General features: G+C 51.2%; 1 protein-coding gene across 4 annotated transcripts; it reads left to right on the top strand.

The window, feature by feature from the left end:
- Nucleotides 1-10,666: 10,666 nt before the first annotated feature.
- On the top strand, nt 10,667-18,949 carry KIF12 (kinesin family member 12). Of its 4 annotated transcripts, none has more exons than XM_074395213.1 (19): nt 10,667-10,786; nt 10,872-10,937; nt 11,028-11,106; nt 11,939-12,066; nt 12,177-12,252; nt 12,683-12,750; nt 12,909-13,044; nt 13,855-13,946; nt 14,141-14,288; nt 15,321-15,439; nt 15,526-15,630; nt 16,180-16,282; nt 16,370-16,454; nt 16,661-16,747; nt 17,143-17,233; nt 17,307-17,411; nt 17,981-18,081; nt 18,172-18,290; nt 18,621-18,949. In XM_074395213.1, the coding sequence occupies exons 1-19, from the start codon at nt 10,682-10,684 to the stop codon at nt 18,758-18,760; spliced, it is 1,953 nt and encodes a 650-aa protein (XP_074251314.1). In that variant the 5' UTR covers nt 10,667-10,681; the 3' UTR covers nt 18,761-18,949. The 4 variants fall into 4 exon arrangements, with proteins under 4 accessions (XP_074251314.1, XP_074251315.1, XP_010334218.1 ...); XM_074395214.1 differs by having other exon boundaries at nt 14,132-14,288; nt 18,763-18,949; XM_010335916.3 differs by having other exon boundaries at nt 14,132-14,288.
- The last annotated feature ends 1 nt before the right edge of the window (nt 18,950 follows it).

The following is an 18,950-nucleotide window of genomic DNA, read 5'->3' as shown; positions in this document are numbered from 1 at the left end:
TCTGCATCAGGCCCTGTTCTGGGCAATGGGATGTGATCCTCACGCTCAAAAATCTCCTCATTGGCTCACACCTGTAATCCCAGCACTTTGAGAGGCTGAATCAGGTGGATCACCTGAGGTCAGGAGTTCAAAACCAGCCTTACCAACATGGAGAAAACCTGTTTCTACTAAAAATACAAAAATTAGCCAGGCTTCGTGGTGCATGCCCGTAATCCCAGCTACTTGGGAGGCTAAGGCAGGAGAATCGCTTGAACCCGAGAGGGGGAGGTAGCAGTGAGCCAAGATCGTGCCATTGCACTCCAGCCTGGGCAAAAGAATGAGACGCTGTCTCAAAAAAACAATCTTTCTCATCTAGTGGAAAGCCTGACGTTAGTATCCTCTGGGGTGGAGCGGGACCAGGCAGTTAGAGGAAAGCATGGCAGCCCAGGGGCACCAACGGGTTACTGCAGCTCTCTCCATCTCTCCCTGGAGTCTCAGCTCTCCCGCCAGTGCAACTGCTGCTCCAGCCTGGCCTGGCCTCCTTTCATTTTCCCATCTGTAAAATGCAGCAGGAAGCCAGATCCAAGTGAGTTCAATCATCTCTGCATAGAGAATCTGCGGAAATGTAATGAGTCTTATGGCCTCCACTTGCGTTTTAATTAAAGATGACAGCAAGCTCTGTTGGGAAAAATTTCACAACAGGCCCTGGACCCATCTGCCTTTTCCTCTGCAGGGGGTACAAGTGGAGCAGTGACAGATGATTGTCGTGCGATTCGAGGAGCACCTCCTTCCTCGTCTCAGCTCCGCGGCAGTTCTGCGCCTCGCTGTCTGGCAGGGTGAGCCCCAGACCGGCTCCGCCTCTTCCCCCCAAGACTTCAGTCTCTGTAGCTGAAAAATGGCTATAAGCCCTCCTGTGTGACGTGCTGCTGGGGTGCTGGAAGGAGCAGAGGGCGGCGACACGGGGGCTCACCTGGGCCTAGGAGAGCCTGGCCTCCATCCTCTGGGGATTCTAGATTCGCATCGGACGGTTTGGTCTGAGAGGCCAGCTTGGCCCAAGCGAGGAGAATGTCACCGTTTCTGGGCGCATTTGAGAGCAGCTTTGTGACAGGAGCTGATGATCTCCATGATAAAGGAGTCCCTAAATGAATCCTCACATCACGGAGCTGTTTTTTGTTATCCCCCAGAGGCAGGGAGGGAAGAGAGAGGGAGGCCGGGGAGGGACACAGGGATGCGCCCGGCCTCTCCCCAGCCTCCCGGGCTCCTTTCCTTCCTTCCACCCGTCTTTGCTGAGCTCCGCGTGCGTGCTGGGTCCCCGTGCTGGCTCAGAGGCCCCAGGGAGGAAGCGGCCACAGTCCCTGCCAACCGGCAGCCAGGAAGAGAAGCCCAGTGTCATCAGCGCTGCAGCGGAGGAGCCGGGCAGGCTGTGGGGACCCGGAGGCGGGCTCCGGCCTGACCTGGCGGGTAGCGGGTGACAGGGAAGGCGCCCTAGGGAGAGCCTGCAGGGCGACGCCACCGCGGAGGACACCAGCCCTGAGAGAGAGGGATCCACTGGCCCAAGCAGAGGATGGAAGCAAAGCTTTGGGGATGGGAGCGCGGGAGGCAGGGGTGCAGGGTGGTGGAGGCGACAGCCGGCGGGCGTCAGCAGGAGCCAGAGCCCGAATGGCCTCGAGTCCCAGGCTGGGAGCTCAGACGCTTCAGAGGCCCGAGGGAGTCACGGCAGGGTTTTCCCAGGAGAGGATGGCCGGGCTGACTGGAGGAGAGAGGATTGAAGGGGATGCACCCGGGGCAGGGGGCTGGGGGACGGCCCCCCGATTGCTCGCGCGGCTTTCTTCGCTCCCTCGGAGAGTGCATCTTGACGGCCTGCTGCTCTCTCACCACGCACCAGCTGCTCGGCCCCTCCAGAGCCGGGCACTGGCTCCGCAGCGAGCTGCAAAGCGCAGGCCCGCACTCCACAAAGCTTCCTTTGTGAGCAGCCCCGGGCCGCGGGGGCGTGGTGCTCTGCTGCCCTCTAGCGAGGGCTGCGAATACGCCCTGCGGGGCTCAGCCGGCTGCTAAGGACACCCTGAAGGTCCCCGCGGGCCTTCCATCTGTCCTGTCCTCAGTCGTCGCAGGGGAAGTGGAGACCCACTGCTCCCGAGGAAGGGGTGCGGTCTGCAGACAAATATCAGGGTGAAGGGGCGGGGCGGACACAGAGGAACTCAGCCCCAGCTGTGGGAACCCGGAGCACCACGGTCGCTGCTGGGAGCCCAGCTTAGCAGCTTTCGTTTCCGGGAGTGAATAAGCCCAGACTCCGAAGGATGGAAGCGTGGTAGTAGTGAGGATGGTGGTGGTCACGGTAGAGATTTGACGAATGACGGTGCAGATGGGGTTTGCAGTCACTAAATGACTATGGTGCCTGCTGGCTAAGTAGGTATTGGTGGTGATGGTTGAACTTTGGTGATGGTGGTGATGGCATTATGGTGATAGTATTGGTAATGATGACAATGATGGAAGTGGAAATGGTGTTGGTGATGGAGATGGCTAAACAGCTACTATGAACAGTCTCGTACGTCTTTTTTTTTTTTTTTTAATAAGACTGGGTCTCACTCTTTTGCCTAGGCTGGAGTGCAGTGGCACGATCTCGGCTCACTGCAGCCTCGACTTCTGGGCTCAAGAGACCCTCCCACCTCAGCCTCCTCACTCAACTAATTTTTGTAGAGGTGGCATTTCACCATGTTGCCCAGGCTGGTCTTGAACTCTTGGGCTTAAGCGATCCTCCTGCCTCAGCCTCCCAAAGTGCCAGGATTACAGGTGAGAGGTACCGCACCCAGTCTCATATATGTCTTTTGTTGGATGTCTGCACTCTTTTAGGCAGAGACCTAAGTGCAGTTGCTAGATCAAAGGATAGGGATACATTTAGCTTTAGCAGATATTGCAAAACTGTTTTCTGGAAATGATTCACTAACAGTATTGCCTGTCTTTTTAGTTGTATTTATTCTGGTATGTGTGTACTTGTATCTCATTATGGTTTTAATTTCATTTCCCTGGTGACTAATTACGTTGAGCAATTTTCCTATGTTTATTAGACACTTGGGTATCATCTTTTATGAAATGCCAGCTCAAATCCTTTGGTCAGTCTGAAATTGAGTTGTTAGTCTTTTTCTTACTGGCTTGCAGAAGCTCTGCATATATTCTGGAAAGAAGTCCTTTGCCAGATATATGTATTGCAAATAGCTTCCCAGTCCGTGGTTTGCTTTTTTACTCCCTTAAATGCAATCTTCTGATGAACAGTTCTTCATTTCAATGTGGTCCAATACTTTTACAGTTAGTGTTTTTTGTGACTTGTTTCAGAAATCTTTGTCTACTCCCAAGTCATGAAGATATTATCCAGATTTTCTTCTAAATTTAGATCTATCATTAATTTTAAATGAATATCGTCAATGATGTAAAGTATGAGATCAAGGATTTTTTTTTCTTTCCCTAAATGGACATCCAATTAATCCAGCCCAATTTACTGAAAAGAACAACATTCTCCCAACTGAGGGCAGTGCTTCCTTTGTCATAAATCAGGTGACGCATATGGGTGGATGTGTTGCTGGAGGCTGTTTGGTTCCATTCGCCTGTCTTGGCACCAACACCCCGCTGTCTTGATTACTGTTGTTTTACGTTAAGTCTTGGTGTCTGGTAGTAAGTCCTCCAACTTTGCTCTTTGCCATTATTATCTTGGCTGTTGTAGTCTTTTGCATGTTCATATAAATTTTAGAATCAGCTTGTCAATTTTCATTTTTAAAAGTCCCTGCTGGGATATTGGTTGGGATTGCATTGAATTGACATGTGTCAGTTTGCAAAAGAGTACCATCTTCACAACGCTCTATCTTTTAATTCATAAACATAGTAATTCTCTCATTTTATTTAGGTCTTCCTAAATATCAGCAATGTTTTGCTATTTTCTGACATTTTATTTCAAACCTTTTATTTAACATTATTTTTAAGACATTGTGTTTTTTGATGCTGCTCTAAATGTTAAAATTGTAGTTTCCAGTTGTGTATTATATATGTAATTAACAAGCAATATATAATATATGCATACTGACACTGTATCAGAGACTTTGGAGATTCTTAAGAATTTTCTATACACACATATATCTGTGTATGTATGTATACTGTGAAAAATGACAGTCTTCTTAATTCTTTTTTCCCAGTGCCACATATATCCATTGTTTCTTTTTCCTGCCTTACTATACTAGGATGATGGTAGGAGAAGAGGAATTTATCTTTATTATTAAATATGATGTTATTATTAAATATGATGTTATTTTTATTATTAAATATGATGTGGGCTTCTTTTTTGGTAAAGAACCTTCATTCAATTAAGGAATTTCCATTGTATTTCTAGCTTGTTGAAAGCTTTTATTTTTATCATAAGCAAGTGTTAAATTTCACCAAATGTCTTTTCTGTATTTATTGAGATGACCATTTGATTTTCTCCTTTATTCTACCAATGCATTGAGTTACACTGATTGACTTTCAAATGTTCAAGCAACTTTTGAGTTACTGGACTAACTCCACATGTATTATGCATTTTCTACATTGCTGAGTTTGACCGATAATTATTTGGAATCTTAACAATTGTGCTCGTGAGATAATGGCCTGCAGTTTTCTTTTCTTATTATGTCATTGTAAGGATCAGATATCAGGGTTAGGCTGGCCTCATTTTTTAAAAAGTGAATTTGGAAATTCTTCCTCTGGCTCTTTTGCTGACATTTTGTCTAAGATTCATTTCATTACTTCCTTAAGTGTCTGGAAGATTCCCCAGTGAAGCCATCTTCTAGGCTACTAGTTTCCTTTGTGGGGAGGTTTTTAATTACAAATTCAAATTGTTTAACAGATATAAAATTATTCAGACATCCTACCCTTTTCTCTTATCCATTTTAGGAAATTGAGATTTCTAAGTGATTGTTCATGAATTCACAAACATGGTCAAGTTCAGATTTATTGACATAAAGTTACTCATAATATCCTCTTATTTTTTTTTTTTAATATCTGTATGATCTGGAGTAAAGTCTCTTTTTTGTTTCTATATTTGTACTTGGAATTTTCTCTTTTTATTTTCTTTATTAGTTTGCTAAGCATTTATACAAGTTATCGATCTTATCAAAGAAACAAGTTTTGGCTATTATGTGTCAGCTGTGGGTTTTGTTGCTCTCTGCTCTTAGCTGCACAATTACTTTCTCTTTTTATTTGGGTTTAATGCGCTATTCTTTTTCTGGTTTCCTGAGATGGAACTTCAAGGACTGATTTTTTCAATTTTTTTCCTTTTCAATATAAGCAGAGCTTATACATTTCTTCTCAGTGTAACTTAACTACATAAATCACCTCTGGATCAAATAATAAATCATGATGATGATTAGAAAATATTTTGAAATCAACAATGAGAGAAGTCAATCACCTCCTTGTAATCTTGTAGTGATTATCAACTGGAGGTGATTTACTTCCCTCATGTTAATTTCAAAATATTTTCTAATCATCATCTTGATTTATTATTTGATCCAGAGGTCATTTAGAAGTGTTTTTGTTGGGTTTCCAATTATTTGGCAGTGGGTTGGGTAGATTTTCTGGTTATCTTTCCATGACTAATTCTAGGTTAATTCTTCTATGGTCAGAGAATATATTTAACATTTTCAGTCACTTGAAATTTTTGAGGCTGGCTTTACAGCCCAATATCTATTTTGGAAAATATTTCATGTACATTTGAAGATAACGTGTATTCTGCAATTATTGGGTATAGTGTTTTGTATATGTCATTTACATCAAGTTGGGTAACAGTGTGGTTCAAATCTTTTATATTTTTACTGAATTTTTACCTCTTGTTCTTCAATTACTGAGATACTTGGGTTAAGATTCGCATCTATGGTGGCGAATTTGTCTATTCCTTCTGGTAGTTCTGTTATTAGATGAATATAATTTAAGATTATTGTATCTTCCTGTTGAATCACATAATATAATAAAATGCTCCTCACGATCTCTTGATACTTCTTGCATTGGAGTCCATTTTGTCTGGTGTTAATACAGCTGTACTGCTTTCTTTTGGTTAGGGCTTGTGTGATATAACTTTTTCTGTTCTTTCATTTTCAGTGTATTTCTTTTCTTAAGAAAAAGCATTTGAAGTGCACTTTCATTTTTTCAACATAGAAACATTTTGCTCTTTGTATCCAATCTGACAATCTCTTATCTTTTCTTTGAAGGGTTTAGCCCATGTACAATTAATATACTTGCTGATACAATTGAGTTAAATTCTATCTTGTTATTTGTTTCTTATTTGTTCCTTGTGACTTTTTTCTTTCTCCCCACCCCACCCCTCCCCGAGATGGGGTCTTACTCTGTCACTCAGGCTTGAGTGCAGTATCATGATTATGGCTTACTGCAGCCTTGACCTGGACTCAGGTGATCCTCGTCCCTCAGCCTCCCAAGTAGCTGGGACTACAGGCATGTGCCATCATGCTCAGCTAATGTTTGTATTTTTTGTAGAAATGAGGTTTTGCCATGTTGCCCGGGCTGGTTTGAACTCGTGGGCTCAAGCAATCCAGCTGCCTCAGCCTCCCAAAATGCTAGGATTATAGGCATGAGCCACCACACCTGGCATCTTTGTGACTTTATATCTGGTGTTTTTTTTTTTTTTTTTTTTTTTTTTTTTGGTCTTCTTTTGAATCAATCAAGTAGTTTTGATTTATTTTTCTCTATTAACTTCTTAGTTTTAACTTCTCTATTAGTTTTAACTTTCTCTATTAACTTCTTAGTCTTATTTTGATAATAGTTACCTTAAAGATGTCACTATACATCTCTGACCAACTACAGTCTACCTTGAGTTACTATTTTTATCACTTCCCAAACAATTGAAGAACCAGTGCTACAATTCTATGGTTTAACTCCATTAACTCCTCTTATCCTTTATACTAGCGTAATGTCTGTTTGCTTCTATACATATTATAATGGCAGCAAAACATTAGTGTTACTTTCTTTTAAACAGTAAAAATGATTTTATAACCATCCCGTATTTATTCTCTCTGGTGCTCTTTATTTTTTCCTTTAGTTCTATCTCACTGAACATTTAAAAAGTTCCCTTGAGTCTTTCTTGTAGTGATTATCAACTGGAGTTGAATTTCTCAGCTTCTATTTGTTCAAAAATGTCTATTTTACCTGCATTTGTGAAGGATACTTTTGCTGGGCATATAATTCCAGGTTGGTTTTTGTTTTTTAATCTGGGCACTTTAAAGATGTGCTGCCCATTGTCTGTTGGCATCCATAGTTTCTCTTCAAAAGTAATTGTCAGTCTTCTTATTACTACTTGGAAGGTTATGTATTTTTCCCTAGGGCTGCTTTTATGGTTTCTTCTTTGTCTTTGGTTTTCAGCAGTTTAAGATGGGCTAGATCTTTCTTTATATTTATCCCTAAAGTGACCTACAAGGTTGCACATAATCAAGCTCCTCTTATCCTTACAACTTTTGTCTCCCATTCTTCTCTTGCTGTGTTGCAACCACCCTGGCCTTTTTCCATGCCTTGAACACACACTGGTCATATTCCACCTCAGGACCTTTGCACTGGACATTTCTTCTGCCTAGGATAATCTTCCCCCAAATAGTTACATGACTAACTCACATTCCTCCTTGAAGTCTTTCCTCAAAAGTCACCTTCTCAATGAGGTTTTCCAGGACTATACTACGTAAACGGCAGCCTGTTCCCCATCACCAACACCAACTGACATGATTTCCATGGCACTTTTCAGCTTTTAACATGCCATGTAAGTTATTTATACGTTTATTTTTATTATCTGCCTCTTCCACTTCGCTAGAGGGTAAGCTCCACAAGGGCAGGAATTTTTATGTTTTGTTCACTAATGTATGCATCTCAAGCACATGGAAACTTGCCTGACAGCTAGAGAAGGCTAAATAAAAACTTGCTTATGACTGTTCAATTTAAGGGTAGCAGACATTTGCATTCACTGTTAGAGAACAGAACAAGGACTTTGCTCCTGCATTTGTGATTCACAGGACATCAAATCATGCACACATTCTGATCCAGGTTGGGAAGCCTGGTGCACAAGTCCCCACTGACCAGCTTGCAACATAGCCTCTTCTGCACTTTAATCGAAATCCCTTCAAGACTGAGCGTGGTGGCTCACACCTGTAAACCCAGCACTCTGGGAGGCTGAGGTGAGTGGATCACCTAAGGTCCCAAGTTTGAGACCAGCCTAGCCAACATGGTGAAACCTCATCTATACTAAAAATACAAACATTAGCTGGGCATGGTGGTGAGCACCTATAATCCTAGCTACTCAGGAGGCTGAGGCAGGAGAATCACTTGAACCCTGAAGGTGGAAGTTACAGTGAGCCAGGATCGTGCCACTGCATTCCAGCCTGGGTGATGAGAGAGAAACTCCGTCTCAAAAAAAAATCCCTTCAGTGTGGCTCATGTCATTCTAGTCTGAGAAGGGACAGCAATCTGATTAAACCAATGCACACGAAGATGCAAGTGACTGGTAGTCTTTAACAATTTCTTTTTTTTGTTTGTTTGTTTTGTTTTTTGAAGATGGGGTTTCACCATGATGGCCAGGCTGGTCTTGAACTCCTGACCTCAGGTGATCCACCCACCTCGGCCTCCCAAAGTGCTCAGGGGCTTTTAAAGGAGCACCTTGTTCATTTACTGGGTTTACACCTGACAAAAGCAATTTGCCACAGCAAACAGCATCAGGATGTACAGCTCATAGTTCAGGGTTTAAACTCTCAGTTCTGCCATTTGTTGCCTTTCTCCTTAGACAACCTCTCCTGCCTACCACTGTTTCGCTCTGCTTTCTCCTCTGAAAAACAGGGATAGAAATTTTTGTCTTAATGCACCTCAAGGACTCAAAAAATACAATAGGTTAAGGAACTTCAGAGTTAAAAGGGACCCTAGAGGTCATCTGGGAATTTTTATTTTTGTTTTTAGGCAATTCTTTACAACTTTCACTTTCAATGACACTCTCTCATGGTAATCTCAGAACAACCATGTCAAATAGGAGACAGGTCATCCATCCCTTTTTACAGGAAAGAAGCAAGTTCAGAGAGGCCAAGGCTCTGTGGCAAGTTAGTGGCAGAGCTGGGGGCAGTGGTTTTTTGTTCTTCAGAACTGCTCCTGTGGCCCCTGCCAGAGGCTCCTCTAATTGGATCTTTCTTTCTTTTCTTTTTCTTTTTTCTTTTTTTTTTTTGAGACGGAGCGCTCTTGTTACCCAGGCTGGAGTGCAATGGTGCAATCTCGGCTCACCGCAACCTCCGCCTCCTGGGTTCGGGCAATTCTCCTGCCTCAGCCTCCTGAGTAGCTTGGATTACAGGCATGTGCCACCATGCCCAGCTACTTTTTTGTATTTTTAGTAGAGACGGGGTTTCACCATGTTGACCAGGATGGTCACGATCTCTTGACCTTGTGAGCCACCCGCCTCGGCCTCCCAAAGTGCTGGGATTACAGGCTTGAGCCACCGCGCCCGGCCAATTGGCTCTTTCTTACACATCCCCATCACCTGGGGAGCTCAAGCTCACTGCCATCCAAGACAGCCCATTCTTCAGCAGGGTGGCTTTGATAGCTGGCTGCCATTTGCGGTGGTACAGAATGTGTTACATTGAGAAGTAATTTTTAGGGCTGTCACCCTAATGTGTGTTTGGGGGGCAGAGCGTTTGCAGAAATATTCAGAGAACATACAGAGACAGCCAGAATGACAATAATAGTAACAATGCCAATTTGATGGTGTCACATCCCTGTTTGCAACCCTTCAGTGGCTTCCTGGTTCCCTAAGAGTGAGTCCCGACTCCTTCATGTGCCCGCCATAAGCTGGGTCCAGCCTCAAACTACCTCTCCATGCACACTCATCTCGCCACCCCACCCTGGCCATCCTGACTCCTGTTTGCTTTGCCTGGAATACCCTCACCTCCTCCCCACCCCCACTGGCTCCGACAGGCCTCTGTACTCCCCGTGAAGGCCCTAGACACTGCTGAATTGTACTTACCCATCTCCCCAGCCAGACTGTGAGCTGGGAAGGGGCAGGGGCTGCATGGGGTTCCTCTGCCCTGGTGCCCAGCATGGAGATCAGCACAGAATAAGTGATTGCCACATCCTTGCACATTTGCAAATGTCTCTGCAGCTCTCATAATCCAGACCAGGAGAGGGTTAAACAATCATGCTGGCCTAGGATTAACTTTGGCATTAGAGAGGGAGGTGCCCAGGATTTACCAGACGCTTGGAAACCTGTTCTCAGCTCAGCTAAGAGACTCCAGCCAGCCAGGTGGTCCCTAGAGCTGACCTGTGCTGCTCCATGGGCCCTGAGCTGAGCTGCTGGGGGTGGGAGAGGGGGGTATGTGGAGGGAGTAGAAAAAGCTTGGTCCTGTGCGGGCTAGCTCTGTGCCCTTAGTTGTGTCCTTCTTATCTGCTTGGTTATCCCCATCTGGGCACAAAGGAGGCCGGTCTGGGTGGTCCCAGGCATACCTCTTGTGAGGACTGGACAAGAGCAAGGATCCTCAGACTCCAGAACCCCCTAGCTAGGGGTCCCCTAGCTTGGGAGAGACTTTCTCCACCGCAGGGGTGGGGAAGGGTAAATCTTTAACAAGCTAGCCCTGGGCAGGCCGGAGCCTTTCCGGATGAATGACTGCCTGGGATGGGGGGTGGGGGTGGGAATGCAAGATGTGGGTGGACAGTCCCAATGTTGCGGAGAAGGGAGGGTATTGGGGAGGGAAAGAAAAGATACGCGGGCGGAGCTAACTCCGTGTGCAGAGCAAGACATGGAGGAACGCGGGTCGCCCGACGGGTAAGCAGATCTTCAGAGAGGTTCGTTAGGGGAGCCCTGAACAGCCGTTAGGTGCAGGTACGGTAACTCGCATTGCTGCCCACAGGGACCCCGCGCGGAGCCTGGAGCAGGGGCCAGAGGGGCCGGAAACGCCCATCCAGGTGGTGCTCAGGTGGGTACAGGTTGGCTAGGAGGCACCTGGGCGAGGCAGGGATCGATGAAGACATCAGGATGTATCATGTGCCCTTCTGTCGGACCCCAGGGTACGTCCCATGAGCGCGGCCGAGCTGCGTCGAGGGCAGCAGAGCGTGCTGCACTGCTCAGGGACCCGGACTCTGCAGGTGAGGAGCCCCTTTCTCTATCTCCACAACTAAAAATCCCGGGGACGCCAAGTCCCTTCCCCCCCCAGCAATTTTGCCCTAGGCCCCGCCCTCCCCTGGAGTGTTTCGCCCCCAGGTGCCCCACCCTCCCCAGAGTGCCTCTTCCTTCTAGGATGCCCAGCCCTCCCCCTGGGTGCGCCGCGTCAGCCCCTCCTAGTGCCGCGCCCCTTCTGAGTGTCGGCCCACCGAAGGTGCCCGCCCTCCCCCAGAATGCCCCGCCCCTCCAGGGTGTCTCGCAATCCCCAGAATGCCCCGTCCCTTCTGAGTGTCCATCCACCCAGGGTGCCTACCCACCCACTGAGTGCCACAGCGAGCAACCTACCCTCCTCCAGGGTGCCCCCTACGGTGCTCCGCCCCTCCACGGTGCCCTACCCTCCTCCAGGGTGCCCCTCCCTCCTTCAGGTTGCCCCGCCCCTCCACGGTGCCCCGCCCCCTCCACGGTGCCCCGCCCCCTCCACGGTGCCCCGCCCCCTCCACGGTGCCCCGACCCCTCCACGGTGCCCCGCCCCCTCCACGGTGCCCCTCCCTCCTTCAGGTTGCCCCGCCCCCCCACGGTGCCCTGCCCCCTCCACGGTGCCCCTCCCTCCTTCAGGTTGCCCCGCCCCCCCACGGTGCCCTGCCCCCTCCACGGTGCCCCTCCCTCCTCCAGGTTACTCCGCCCCCCACGGTGCCCCGCCCCCTCCATGGTGCCCTACCCTCCTCCACGGTGCCCCTCCCTCCTTCAGGTTGCCCCGCCCCCTTCGCGGTACTCCACCCTCCTCCAGAGTGCCCCGCTCCTCCTCCCACCCTCCAGGTAAGCCCCCCAGGCGGGGGTCCCGAAGTGGCGTTCCACTTCGGTGCGGTGCTAGACGGGGCTCGCACGCAGGAGGACGTGTTCCGGGCGTGCGGCGTGCGGCGCCTGGGCGAGCTGGCGTTGCGTGGGTGAGTGAAGTTTCGCCTCCACTTCTCGCCCGGCCTGGCGGGGTCCCAACAAACCCCCAGTCCCCACCCCGGCCCGCCGCCAGGGTCCAGCCACGCCCTTGCGCCTGCAGCTTCTCCTGCACTGTCTTCACCTTTGGCCAGACGGGCTCCGGGAAGACCTACACCCTGACTGGACCCCCTCCCCAGGTGGGCGAGCGCCGGCGGAGACCCCGCGGGGCCGGGCTGGGTGGGCTGGAAGCCCCGGGAGCCGCAGGAGGCGCAGACCCCCAGAGGGAGGGGACTGGGACGATGCAACCTGGCCCATTTATTTGCAGACAAGGACTAGAGAGAAGGGACTTGCCCAGTTTGGAGCATTTGGGGTTCAACTTTGGCCCCTTCCTAGCCTTCAGTTTCCTCATCTGTAAAATGGAAGTGACAGTACCGACTATGAATTAAATGAGCCATTGAGTGGGAACTTGGCGCGTTTCCCCGGGCACAGTATCATACATGCCCTACAGAGGCTAGTCATTACTCTGGCGATAACGAGGGCTCAGCTGGTTTTGCCCCCAGGGGGAGGGGGTGCCAGTACCCCCCAGCCTGGCTGGCATCATGCAGAGGACCTTCGCCTGGCTGTTAGACCGTGTGCAGCACCTGGGTGCCCCTGTCACTCTTCGCGCCTCTTATCTGGAGATCTACAATGAGCAGGTAAGGGAATTCAAGGAATAGAAAGACACCCCACTGCTTCTTTCCAGGGAGCCTGGGTCAAAGGGCAGAAGGGGCGGTAGGGACTGTTGTCAGTAAGATCTGGGGGTTGGTAGACTCAGAGAGATCCCCTTCCCTCTCCCTTCTTCCTCCACTCCCAGGTTCGGGACCTGCTGAGCCTGGGGTCTCCCCGGCCTCTCCCTGTTCGCTGGAACAAAACTCGGGGCTTCTATGCGGAGCAGCTGCGGGTGGTGGAATTTGGGAGTCTGGAGGCCCTGATGGAACTTTTGCAAATGGGTGCGTGCTGACAGCGGGGAGTTTTGCGGGTGGGGGTGCCCATTCCTCAACTGTTCACTGAATGTGGACTTGGTGCTCAGGTTGCAGCTGCGATTTCAGAAATGACTCCTGGGGGAGGTGGGGAAGGATCATAAACTGCAATTCAAAGGCATGACCCAAGGGTACCGACTCCTCCCACTGCCACCAAGGCCTGCTGATTCTGCCTTCCAGACTCCTTTCAGGCCTCCTCCTCTCCAGCTCAGGGCCTCGGCCGCAGCCAGGCCTCATTCTCGCTCTCTGGTGGTCTCTGCACCTCAAGGCTCTCCCCTGCCAATCCATTCTCCTCTGTGCTGCAAACCCCACCTCTCTTTGCCTCCAGATCCTCCACCCTTCCAAGGCCCCCAGGATCAAGGTCACACCTCTTAGCCTAGCCTAAAGGCCCTTCCCTTTCAGCCTCATCCTTTTTTAAAAAATCAAGTATTTATTGGGCATTCCTCTTTTGGCGAGCACTGGAGCTTCGGACTGTGGATTCTGGCCCCAGCACTGTGCCACACCTCAGCAGAGCTCACTGCCTCAGTTTCTCCCCCTCCTTTCACGAAGCAGTGGGAGAGATGTTCATAAAATGCAAATCTGAGTGTCATTCTGCTCAGTTTTCTCTATCCTCCATCCACCCATCTCTGCTAGAGCTGGACCCAACATCATTCCCAGAACAAAACCCACTTTGTTTGCATGCGACTGACCCCTCCACCAGGATTCCTTTGCTCCTTTTTCTTCATTGGCGATGACCTGTTCTTCCTGCCAGGTCCAGCTCCTAATGTTTTTTCCTTCCAGGTCTCAGCCGTCGAAGGAGCTCAGCACACGCCCTGAACCAGGCCTCCAGCCGAAGCCATGCCCTGCTCACCCTGTACATCAGCCGCCAAGCTGTGAGTGTCCCAGCCTGGGAAAGTGCTCGCCCAGGGCCACCCAGCAAGGGTCTGTATCTGGACATACAAGCCAACTTGGGCATGCGCTGGGGGGGTAATAGTGGAAACCCTTGGCCCTGTCACCAACCTTGTGGCTTTGATGGGGACGTTCCCTCCCTAGTCTGCATGAAGCCCTGATCCCTCAGGCCCAGCAGATGCCTCCTGTGGAGCCTGGGGAGCCCCCTGTTGGTGGGAAGCTGTGCTTTGTGGACCTGGCAGGCAGCGAGAAGGTAGCAGCCTCGGGATCCCGTGGGGAGCTGATGCTGGAGGCCAACAGCATCAACCGAAGTCTGCTGGCCCTGGGTGAGACCTGGGGGCCGCCAGTGTGATTTCCTGTCTCTCCTCTGTGCCTAGCTCACAGCTATCCACAGCGGGGGATACCAGAGGAGTTGTAGTACATAGAAGAGGGTTAAAGAACTGCAATCCAGGCCGGGCATGGTGGCTCACACCTATAATCCTAGCACTTTGGAAGGCTGAGGTGGGCAGATCACCTGCGGTCAGGAGTTTGAGACCAGCCTGGCCAACATGGTGAAACCTTTCTCTACTAAAAATACTAAAGAAACAAAAATTAGCTGGGTGTGGTGGCAGGCGCCTGTAATCTCAGCCTATTTGGGACACTGAGGCAGGAGAATTGCTTGAACTCGGGAGGCAGAGGAAGGTTGCAGCGAGCCGAGATAGTGCCATTGCACTCCAGCCTAGGCAACAAAAGTGAGACTTCGTCCCATAAAAAAAGAGAGCTGTGATCCAGGAACCAGAGGCCTCATTCTGGCCCCAGCTCTGCTGTTAACTTCTCCCTTCATAAAACTGATTATGAATCTATAAACTCTGAGGGTGTATAAAATTACATGCTAATTTGGGAAACAACCACTCATCTGCACAGGATGAACCCTCAGAGACATTTGGCGTGTCGCTTGTCCAGTTGGGAAGACTGAGGCCCAGGAAGGGGAAGGGACTAGATCTTTCTCCCCCTCCTCATCCCAGGGTACCGGCCCTGGAGATCCTCAGGGGCTAGGCCCTCAGCAGTCCTCTGTGGCATGTGTGGGAGATGCCCACAAAACTCCTTTGTGTTCAGTCCATTTGTTACAAGTTTCCTGCTGAGTGCCTGAGTACCAGACCCTTTGCTGGGCCTTGAGGGTCAGGGTGTACAGGGCCTTCTCTGCCCTGGAAGAGCCCCAGCCTCGTGGTGGAGACCAATCTTACAGAGTCACAAAATCATGTGGAAAGATGGGTTTTTAGGGCACAACAGGCCTGGGTAGAGAGCCCAGCTGTGCGGCGTCCCAGCCTGATGGCCCTGGGCAAGCAATGTAATCTTCCCGACTCTTGCTCTCTCCCCAGGTCACTGCATCTCCCTGCTGCTGGACCCACAGAGGAAGCAGAGCCACATCCCTTTCCGGGACAGCAAGCTCACCAAGTTGCTGGCGGACTCACTGGGAGGGCGTGGGGTCACCCTCATGGTACTTAAGCAGAGCCTGGCAGGGAGGGTTGGGTCTTGAGGAAGGGGGCCCCAGAGAGGAGCACTCAGGGGGAGTGCATCCCCCAGGTGGCCTGCGTGTCCCCCTCAGCCCAGTGCCTTCCTGAGACTCTCAGCACCCTGCGATATGCAAGCCGAGCTCAGCGGGTCACCACCCGCCCACAGGCCCCCAAGGTGAGTACAGGCAGGCACAGGCCGAGGGACAGGCGTGAAGATGCTAGGGGATCCGGCGGTAGCTGGAGCCTGAGTCTCTTGCTTGAAGCCTTGGACTGGGTCAAAGTTGGGATTAGGGTTGGAATCCTGGAAATGGTGTCATGGTTGTGTAGGGTGAGGTCAGGGGCCCAGCCAGGGTCATGCCAGGGTTAGGGCAGGTCTAGGGTTGGAGTCTAAGTTGGGATATACTTCAAGGTCTAGCCAGGGTCCCGGTTGGGATCATGGTTAAGTGGGAGTTGGGTCTTATTTGGAGTCACTATCTGGCCCAGGGTTTGGACAGAACTGAGTTTGGGTTGAACTTAGAGACCAGCTCAGAGTGGGGCCCTCCAGGACAGTGCAGTTAGGACAAGGTGCCCCTCCAGGTGGTTGCAGCCTTGTGCCAAGAGGCAAGGCTGATGAGTGAAGCATGGGCTGGATGTTAGGCCCCAGTTACTTCCCATACCCGGAAGGCCTTGTGAAGTGCACAACTTGTACAACCGTAAAGGTGGCTCTGGGCCTCTTTCCCTACAGTCTTCTGTGGCAAAGCATCCCCAGCGTTTGGAGACGGAGATGCTGCAGCTCCAGGAGGAGAACCATCGCCTGCAGTCCCAGCTGGACCAATTGGACTGCAAGGGTATGTGCTCCCTGGGGGCAGGGCAGGGTGGGAATAGGGCCTGGGGCTCCTGTGCATCCACCACTGCCTGCTTCCCTGCAACCCCAGGGCTCAGTGGCAGCCGGGTAGCCTGGGCCCAGCGGAACCTGTACAAGATGCTACAGGAGTTCATGCTGGAGAATGAGAGGCTCAGGTAGGGCCCAGCTCACAGCCAGAGGGACGCTGCCCACAGCCCTCACTACTAGGCTGCTTCTGCCAAGCTGCCTCCTTGCCCTGTCTCTGGCACCCCTATGTCCCCACCTGCTTCCTGGGCTGGTGCTGTGCTGTAATGAGGAGGAGCTGACTGATGCCCCCACCAGCCCCACCGCCTACCCCTTCTTGGCTCATGCTCTCTCCCAGGAAAGAAAAGAGCCAGCTGCAGAGTAGCCGCGACCTGGCCCGGAATGAGCAGCGCATCCTGGCCCAGCAGGTCCGTGAACTAGAGAGGTGAGCAGAGCCACCAGCCTGGAGCCAGGCCTCCAAGTGGGGGGCAGCTGGGAGAAGGCATGGCTGAATGGAATGGTTGAGGCTGGCCTCTAGATTCAGACCAGCTAGGTTCAGTTTCCAGCTCTGCCACCTACCAGCTGTATCACCTGGGGCAAGTCACTTAACTTCTCACTGCCTGGGGTTCCTCTTCTGTCGAACGGGGGTCATCGTCATGCCTACTTTACAGGCTTGTTTTAAAGATCAGAGAGAATGAGTTAACATGTTCTCAAGGTCCCACTGAGAACGGGACCTGGAACCTGGTAAAGGGTCCAGGAATATTTGCTGGGAAGGGGAGCTGAAGGCCAGCCTGGCGGTAGGGTTGGGGGCTGCGGCATAGACCCTACTGTTCTTTCTAGGCGCCTCCTCTCTGCCTGCCACCGTCGCCAGCCAGGCCCTGGCCTGGCCCCATCGTGTCCCTGCTTGATGGCCCCAGCTCCCCCTTGCCACGTGAGTCTCACTGCCCAGCCTGGAGGGGTGACAAGTAGGGACATCGTGAAGCCTCTGACGCACACTTTTGCAGGCACTGCCACCCCTCTGCTCCTGCCCCTGCTGCCACGTCTGCCCGCTGTGTCAAGTGCCCCTGGCCCACTGGGCCTGCCTGCCAAGGGAGCGCCACCTGTCCCAGGTAGGAAAGGTCAAGGTGGGAGGGAGGGAAGGCTGGGAAAAGTGGAGACCTTGATCTAGACGTCATCAATCCAGAGCCCCAGGGATTCCAGGGCTCCAGGCTGGATCATGGAGTGAATGGCTGGCTTAGCACTTCCTCTGCCTGGGTTTGAATAGCTGTTAGCCTCACCTCCCTCCTCCCACCCTACCCTCCTTTAGGAATTCATTCTGTCATTCACGTACTCATTCACATACCTACCATTTACGTATTTACTGAATCGTGCATGCACTCACTCCTTCAGTAACTCCCCAGGCTTCTTGCTCTGTGCCAGCCTCTCTTCTGGGCTCTGAGGATTTAGAAATAGACCACCACTGTTCCTGCTCTCAGGAGGCTTCTAGTCCCAGGAGAGGACATTAGAAGAACACCTGCTACACACAGAAGGCGGCAACCAAGACCTTACCCCTTTGTGCCATGCTGACATTCTTGGTACCCTGTGGGGTAGGCATGGCCGGGAGTCATGGCTAGCACCAGGTAAGTGGGACGCAGGCAGAACTGAGGTCACCCAGCGTGGGCTCTGGTCTTTCCTACAGGTGTTGGGCCCTGAGGCCTCAGGTGGCAGGCCCCCATCTGCCCGACCCCCACCCTGGGCACCCCCATGCAGCCCTGGCTCTGCCAAGTGCCCAAGAGAGAGGTGGGTCCCGCCCTGGGGTGCTGGGGCTGGAGGGGGGTGGTCTGGGGAACTCAAAGGCTCACCTCCCATCTCCCACTCACCCTGGCCCAGGAGTCACAGTGACTGGACTCAGATCCGAGTCCTGGCGGAGATGGTGACGGAGGAGGAGGTGGTACCTTCTGCACCGCCCCTGCCTGTGAGGCCCCCGAGCACATCACCAGGGCTGAGAGGTGACAAAGGGAGAGAGGGAGGGGCCCTAATGTTCTCTGTGATCTTGACGCAGAACCCACCCTCCCCAGGCCTCTGTCCTATCTCTGAAATGGGGTGGGTGTTGAGAGGTGATTTCTAAGATCTTTCTGCTTCCCAAACTTGGAATTCTCTTTTTAGGACCACCTGCATGCCCAGATGTATGTTGGAGCCCATGGTGTATGGGGGTGGGGTGGGGGAAGAGTAGAGGATACCAACCCCCTGAGGCTTCTGCAGAGGATATTGGCACCCAGATGGACGGGGGTGAGGAAGGGCCCTGGGGAGGGCAGGCCTTCAGTCTCACTGCTCCTTAGGTGGGGCCGGGGTTCCAAACCTGGCCCAGAGACTGGAGGCTCTCAGAGATCAGATTGGCAGCTCCCTGAGACGTGGCCGCAGCCAGCCACCCTGCAGCAAGGGGTTACGGAGCCCAAGCCAAGTCCTTCCTCCCCATTGAAGGCCAAGAGGGAACCCAGGAGACTGCTGTGTGACCTCAGACCGGGCTCTACGCTCTTGGGCTTCAGTCTCCCCATCTGCTGAATGGAGACAGCAGCTACGGTTCAACCTGCAGCTGGGCTAGAGGCAGGAACTGGGGGTATATTTAGGGGAGCAGGGGGATTCAGCATGAAATAAATGAATAAAGAGAG

Source organism: Saimiri boliviensis, chromosome 2, assembly GCF_048565385.1.
Source record: "Saimiri boliviensis isolate mSaiBol1 chromosome 2, mSaiBol1.pri, whole genome shotgun sequence".
NCBI classification, from domain to species: Eukaryota; Metazoa; Chordata; class Mammalia; order Primates; family Cebidae; genus Saimiri; species Saimiri boliviensis.
Note: the sequence above shows the minus strand (reverse complement) of the source record. Positions and strands in the feature narration are given on the sequence as shown.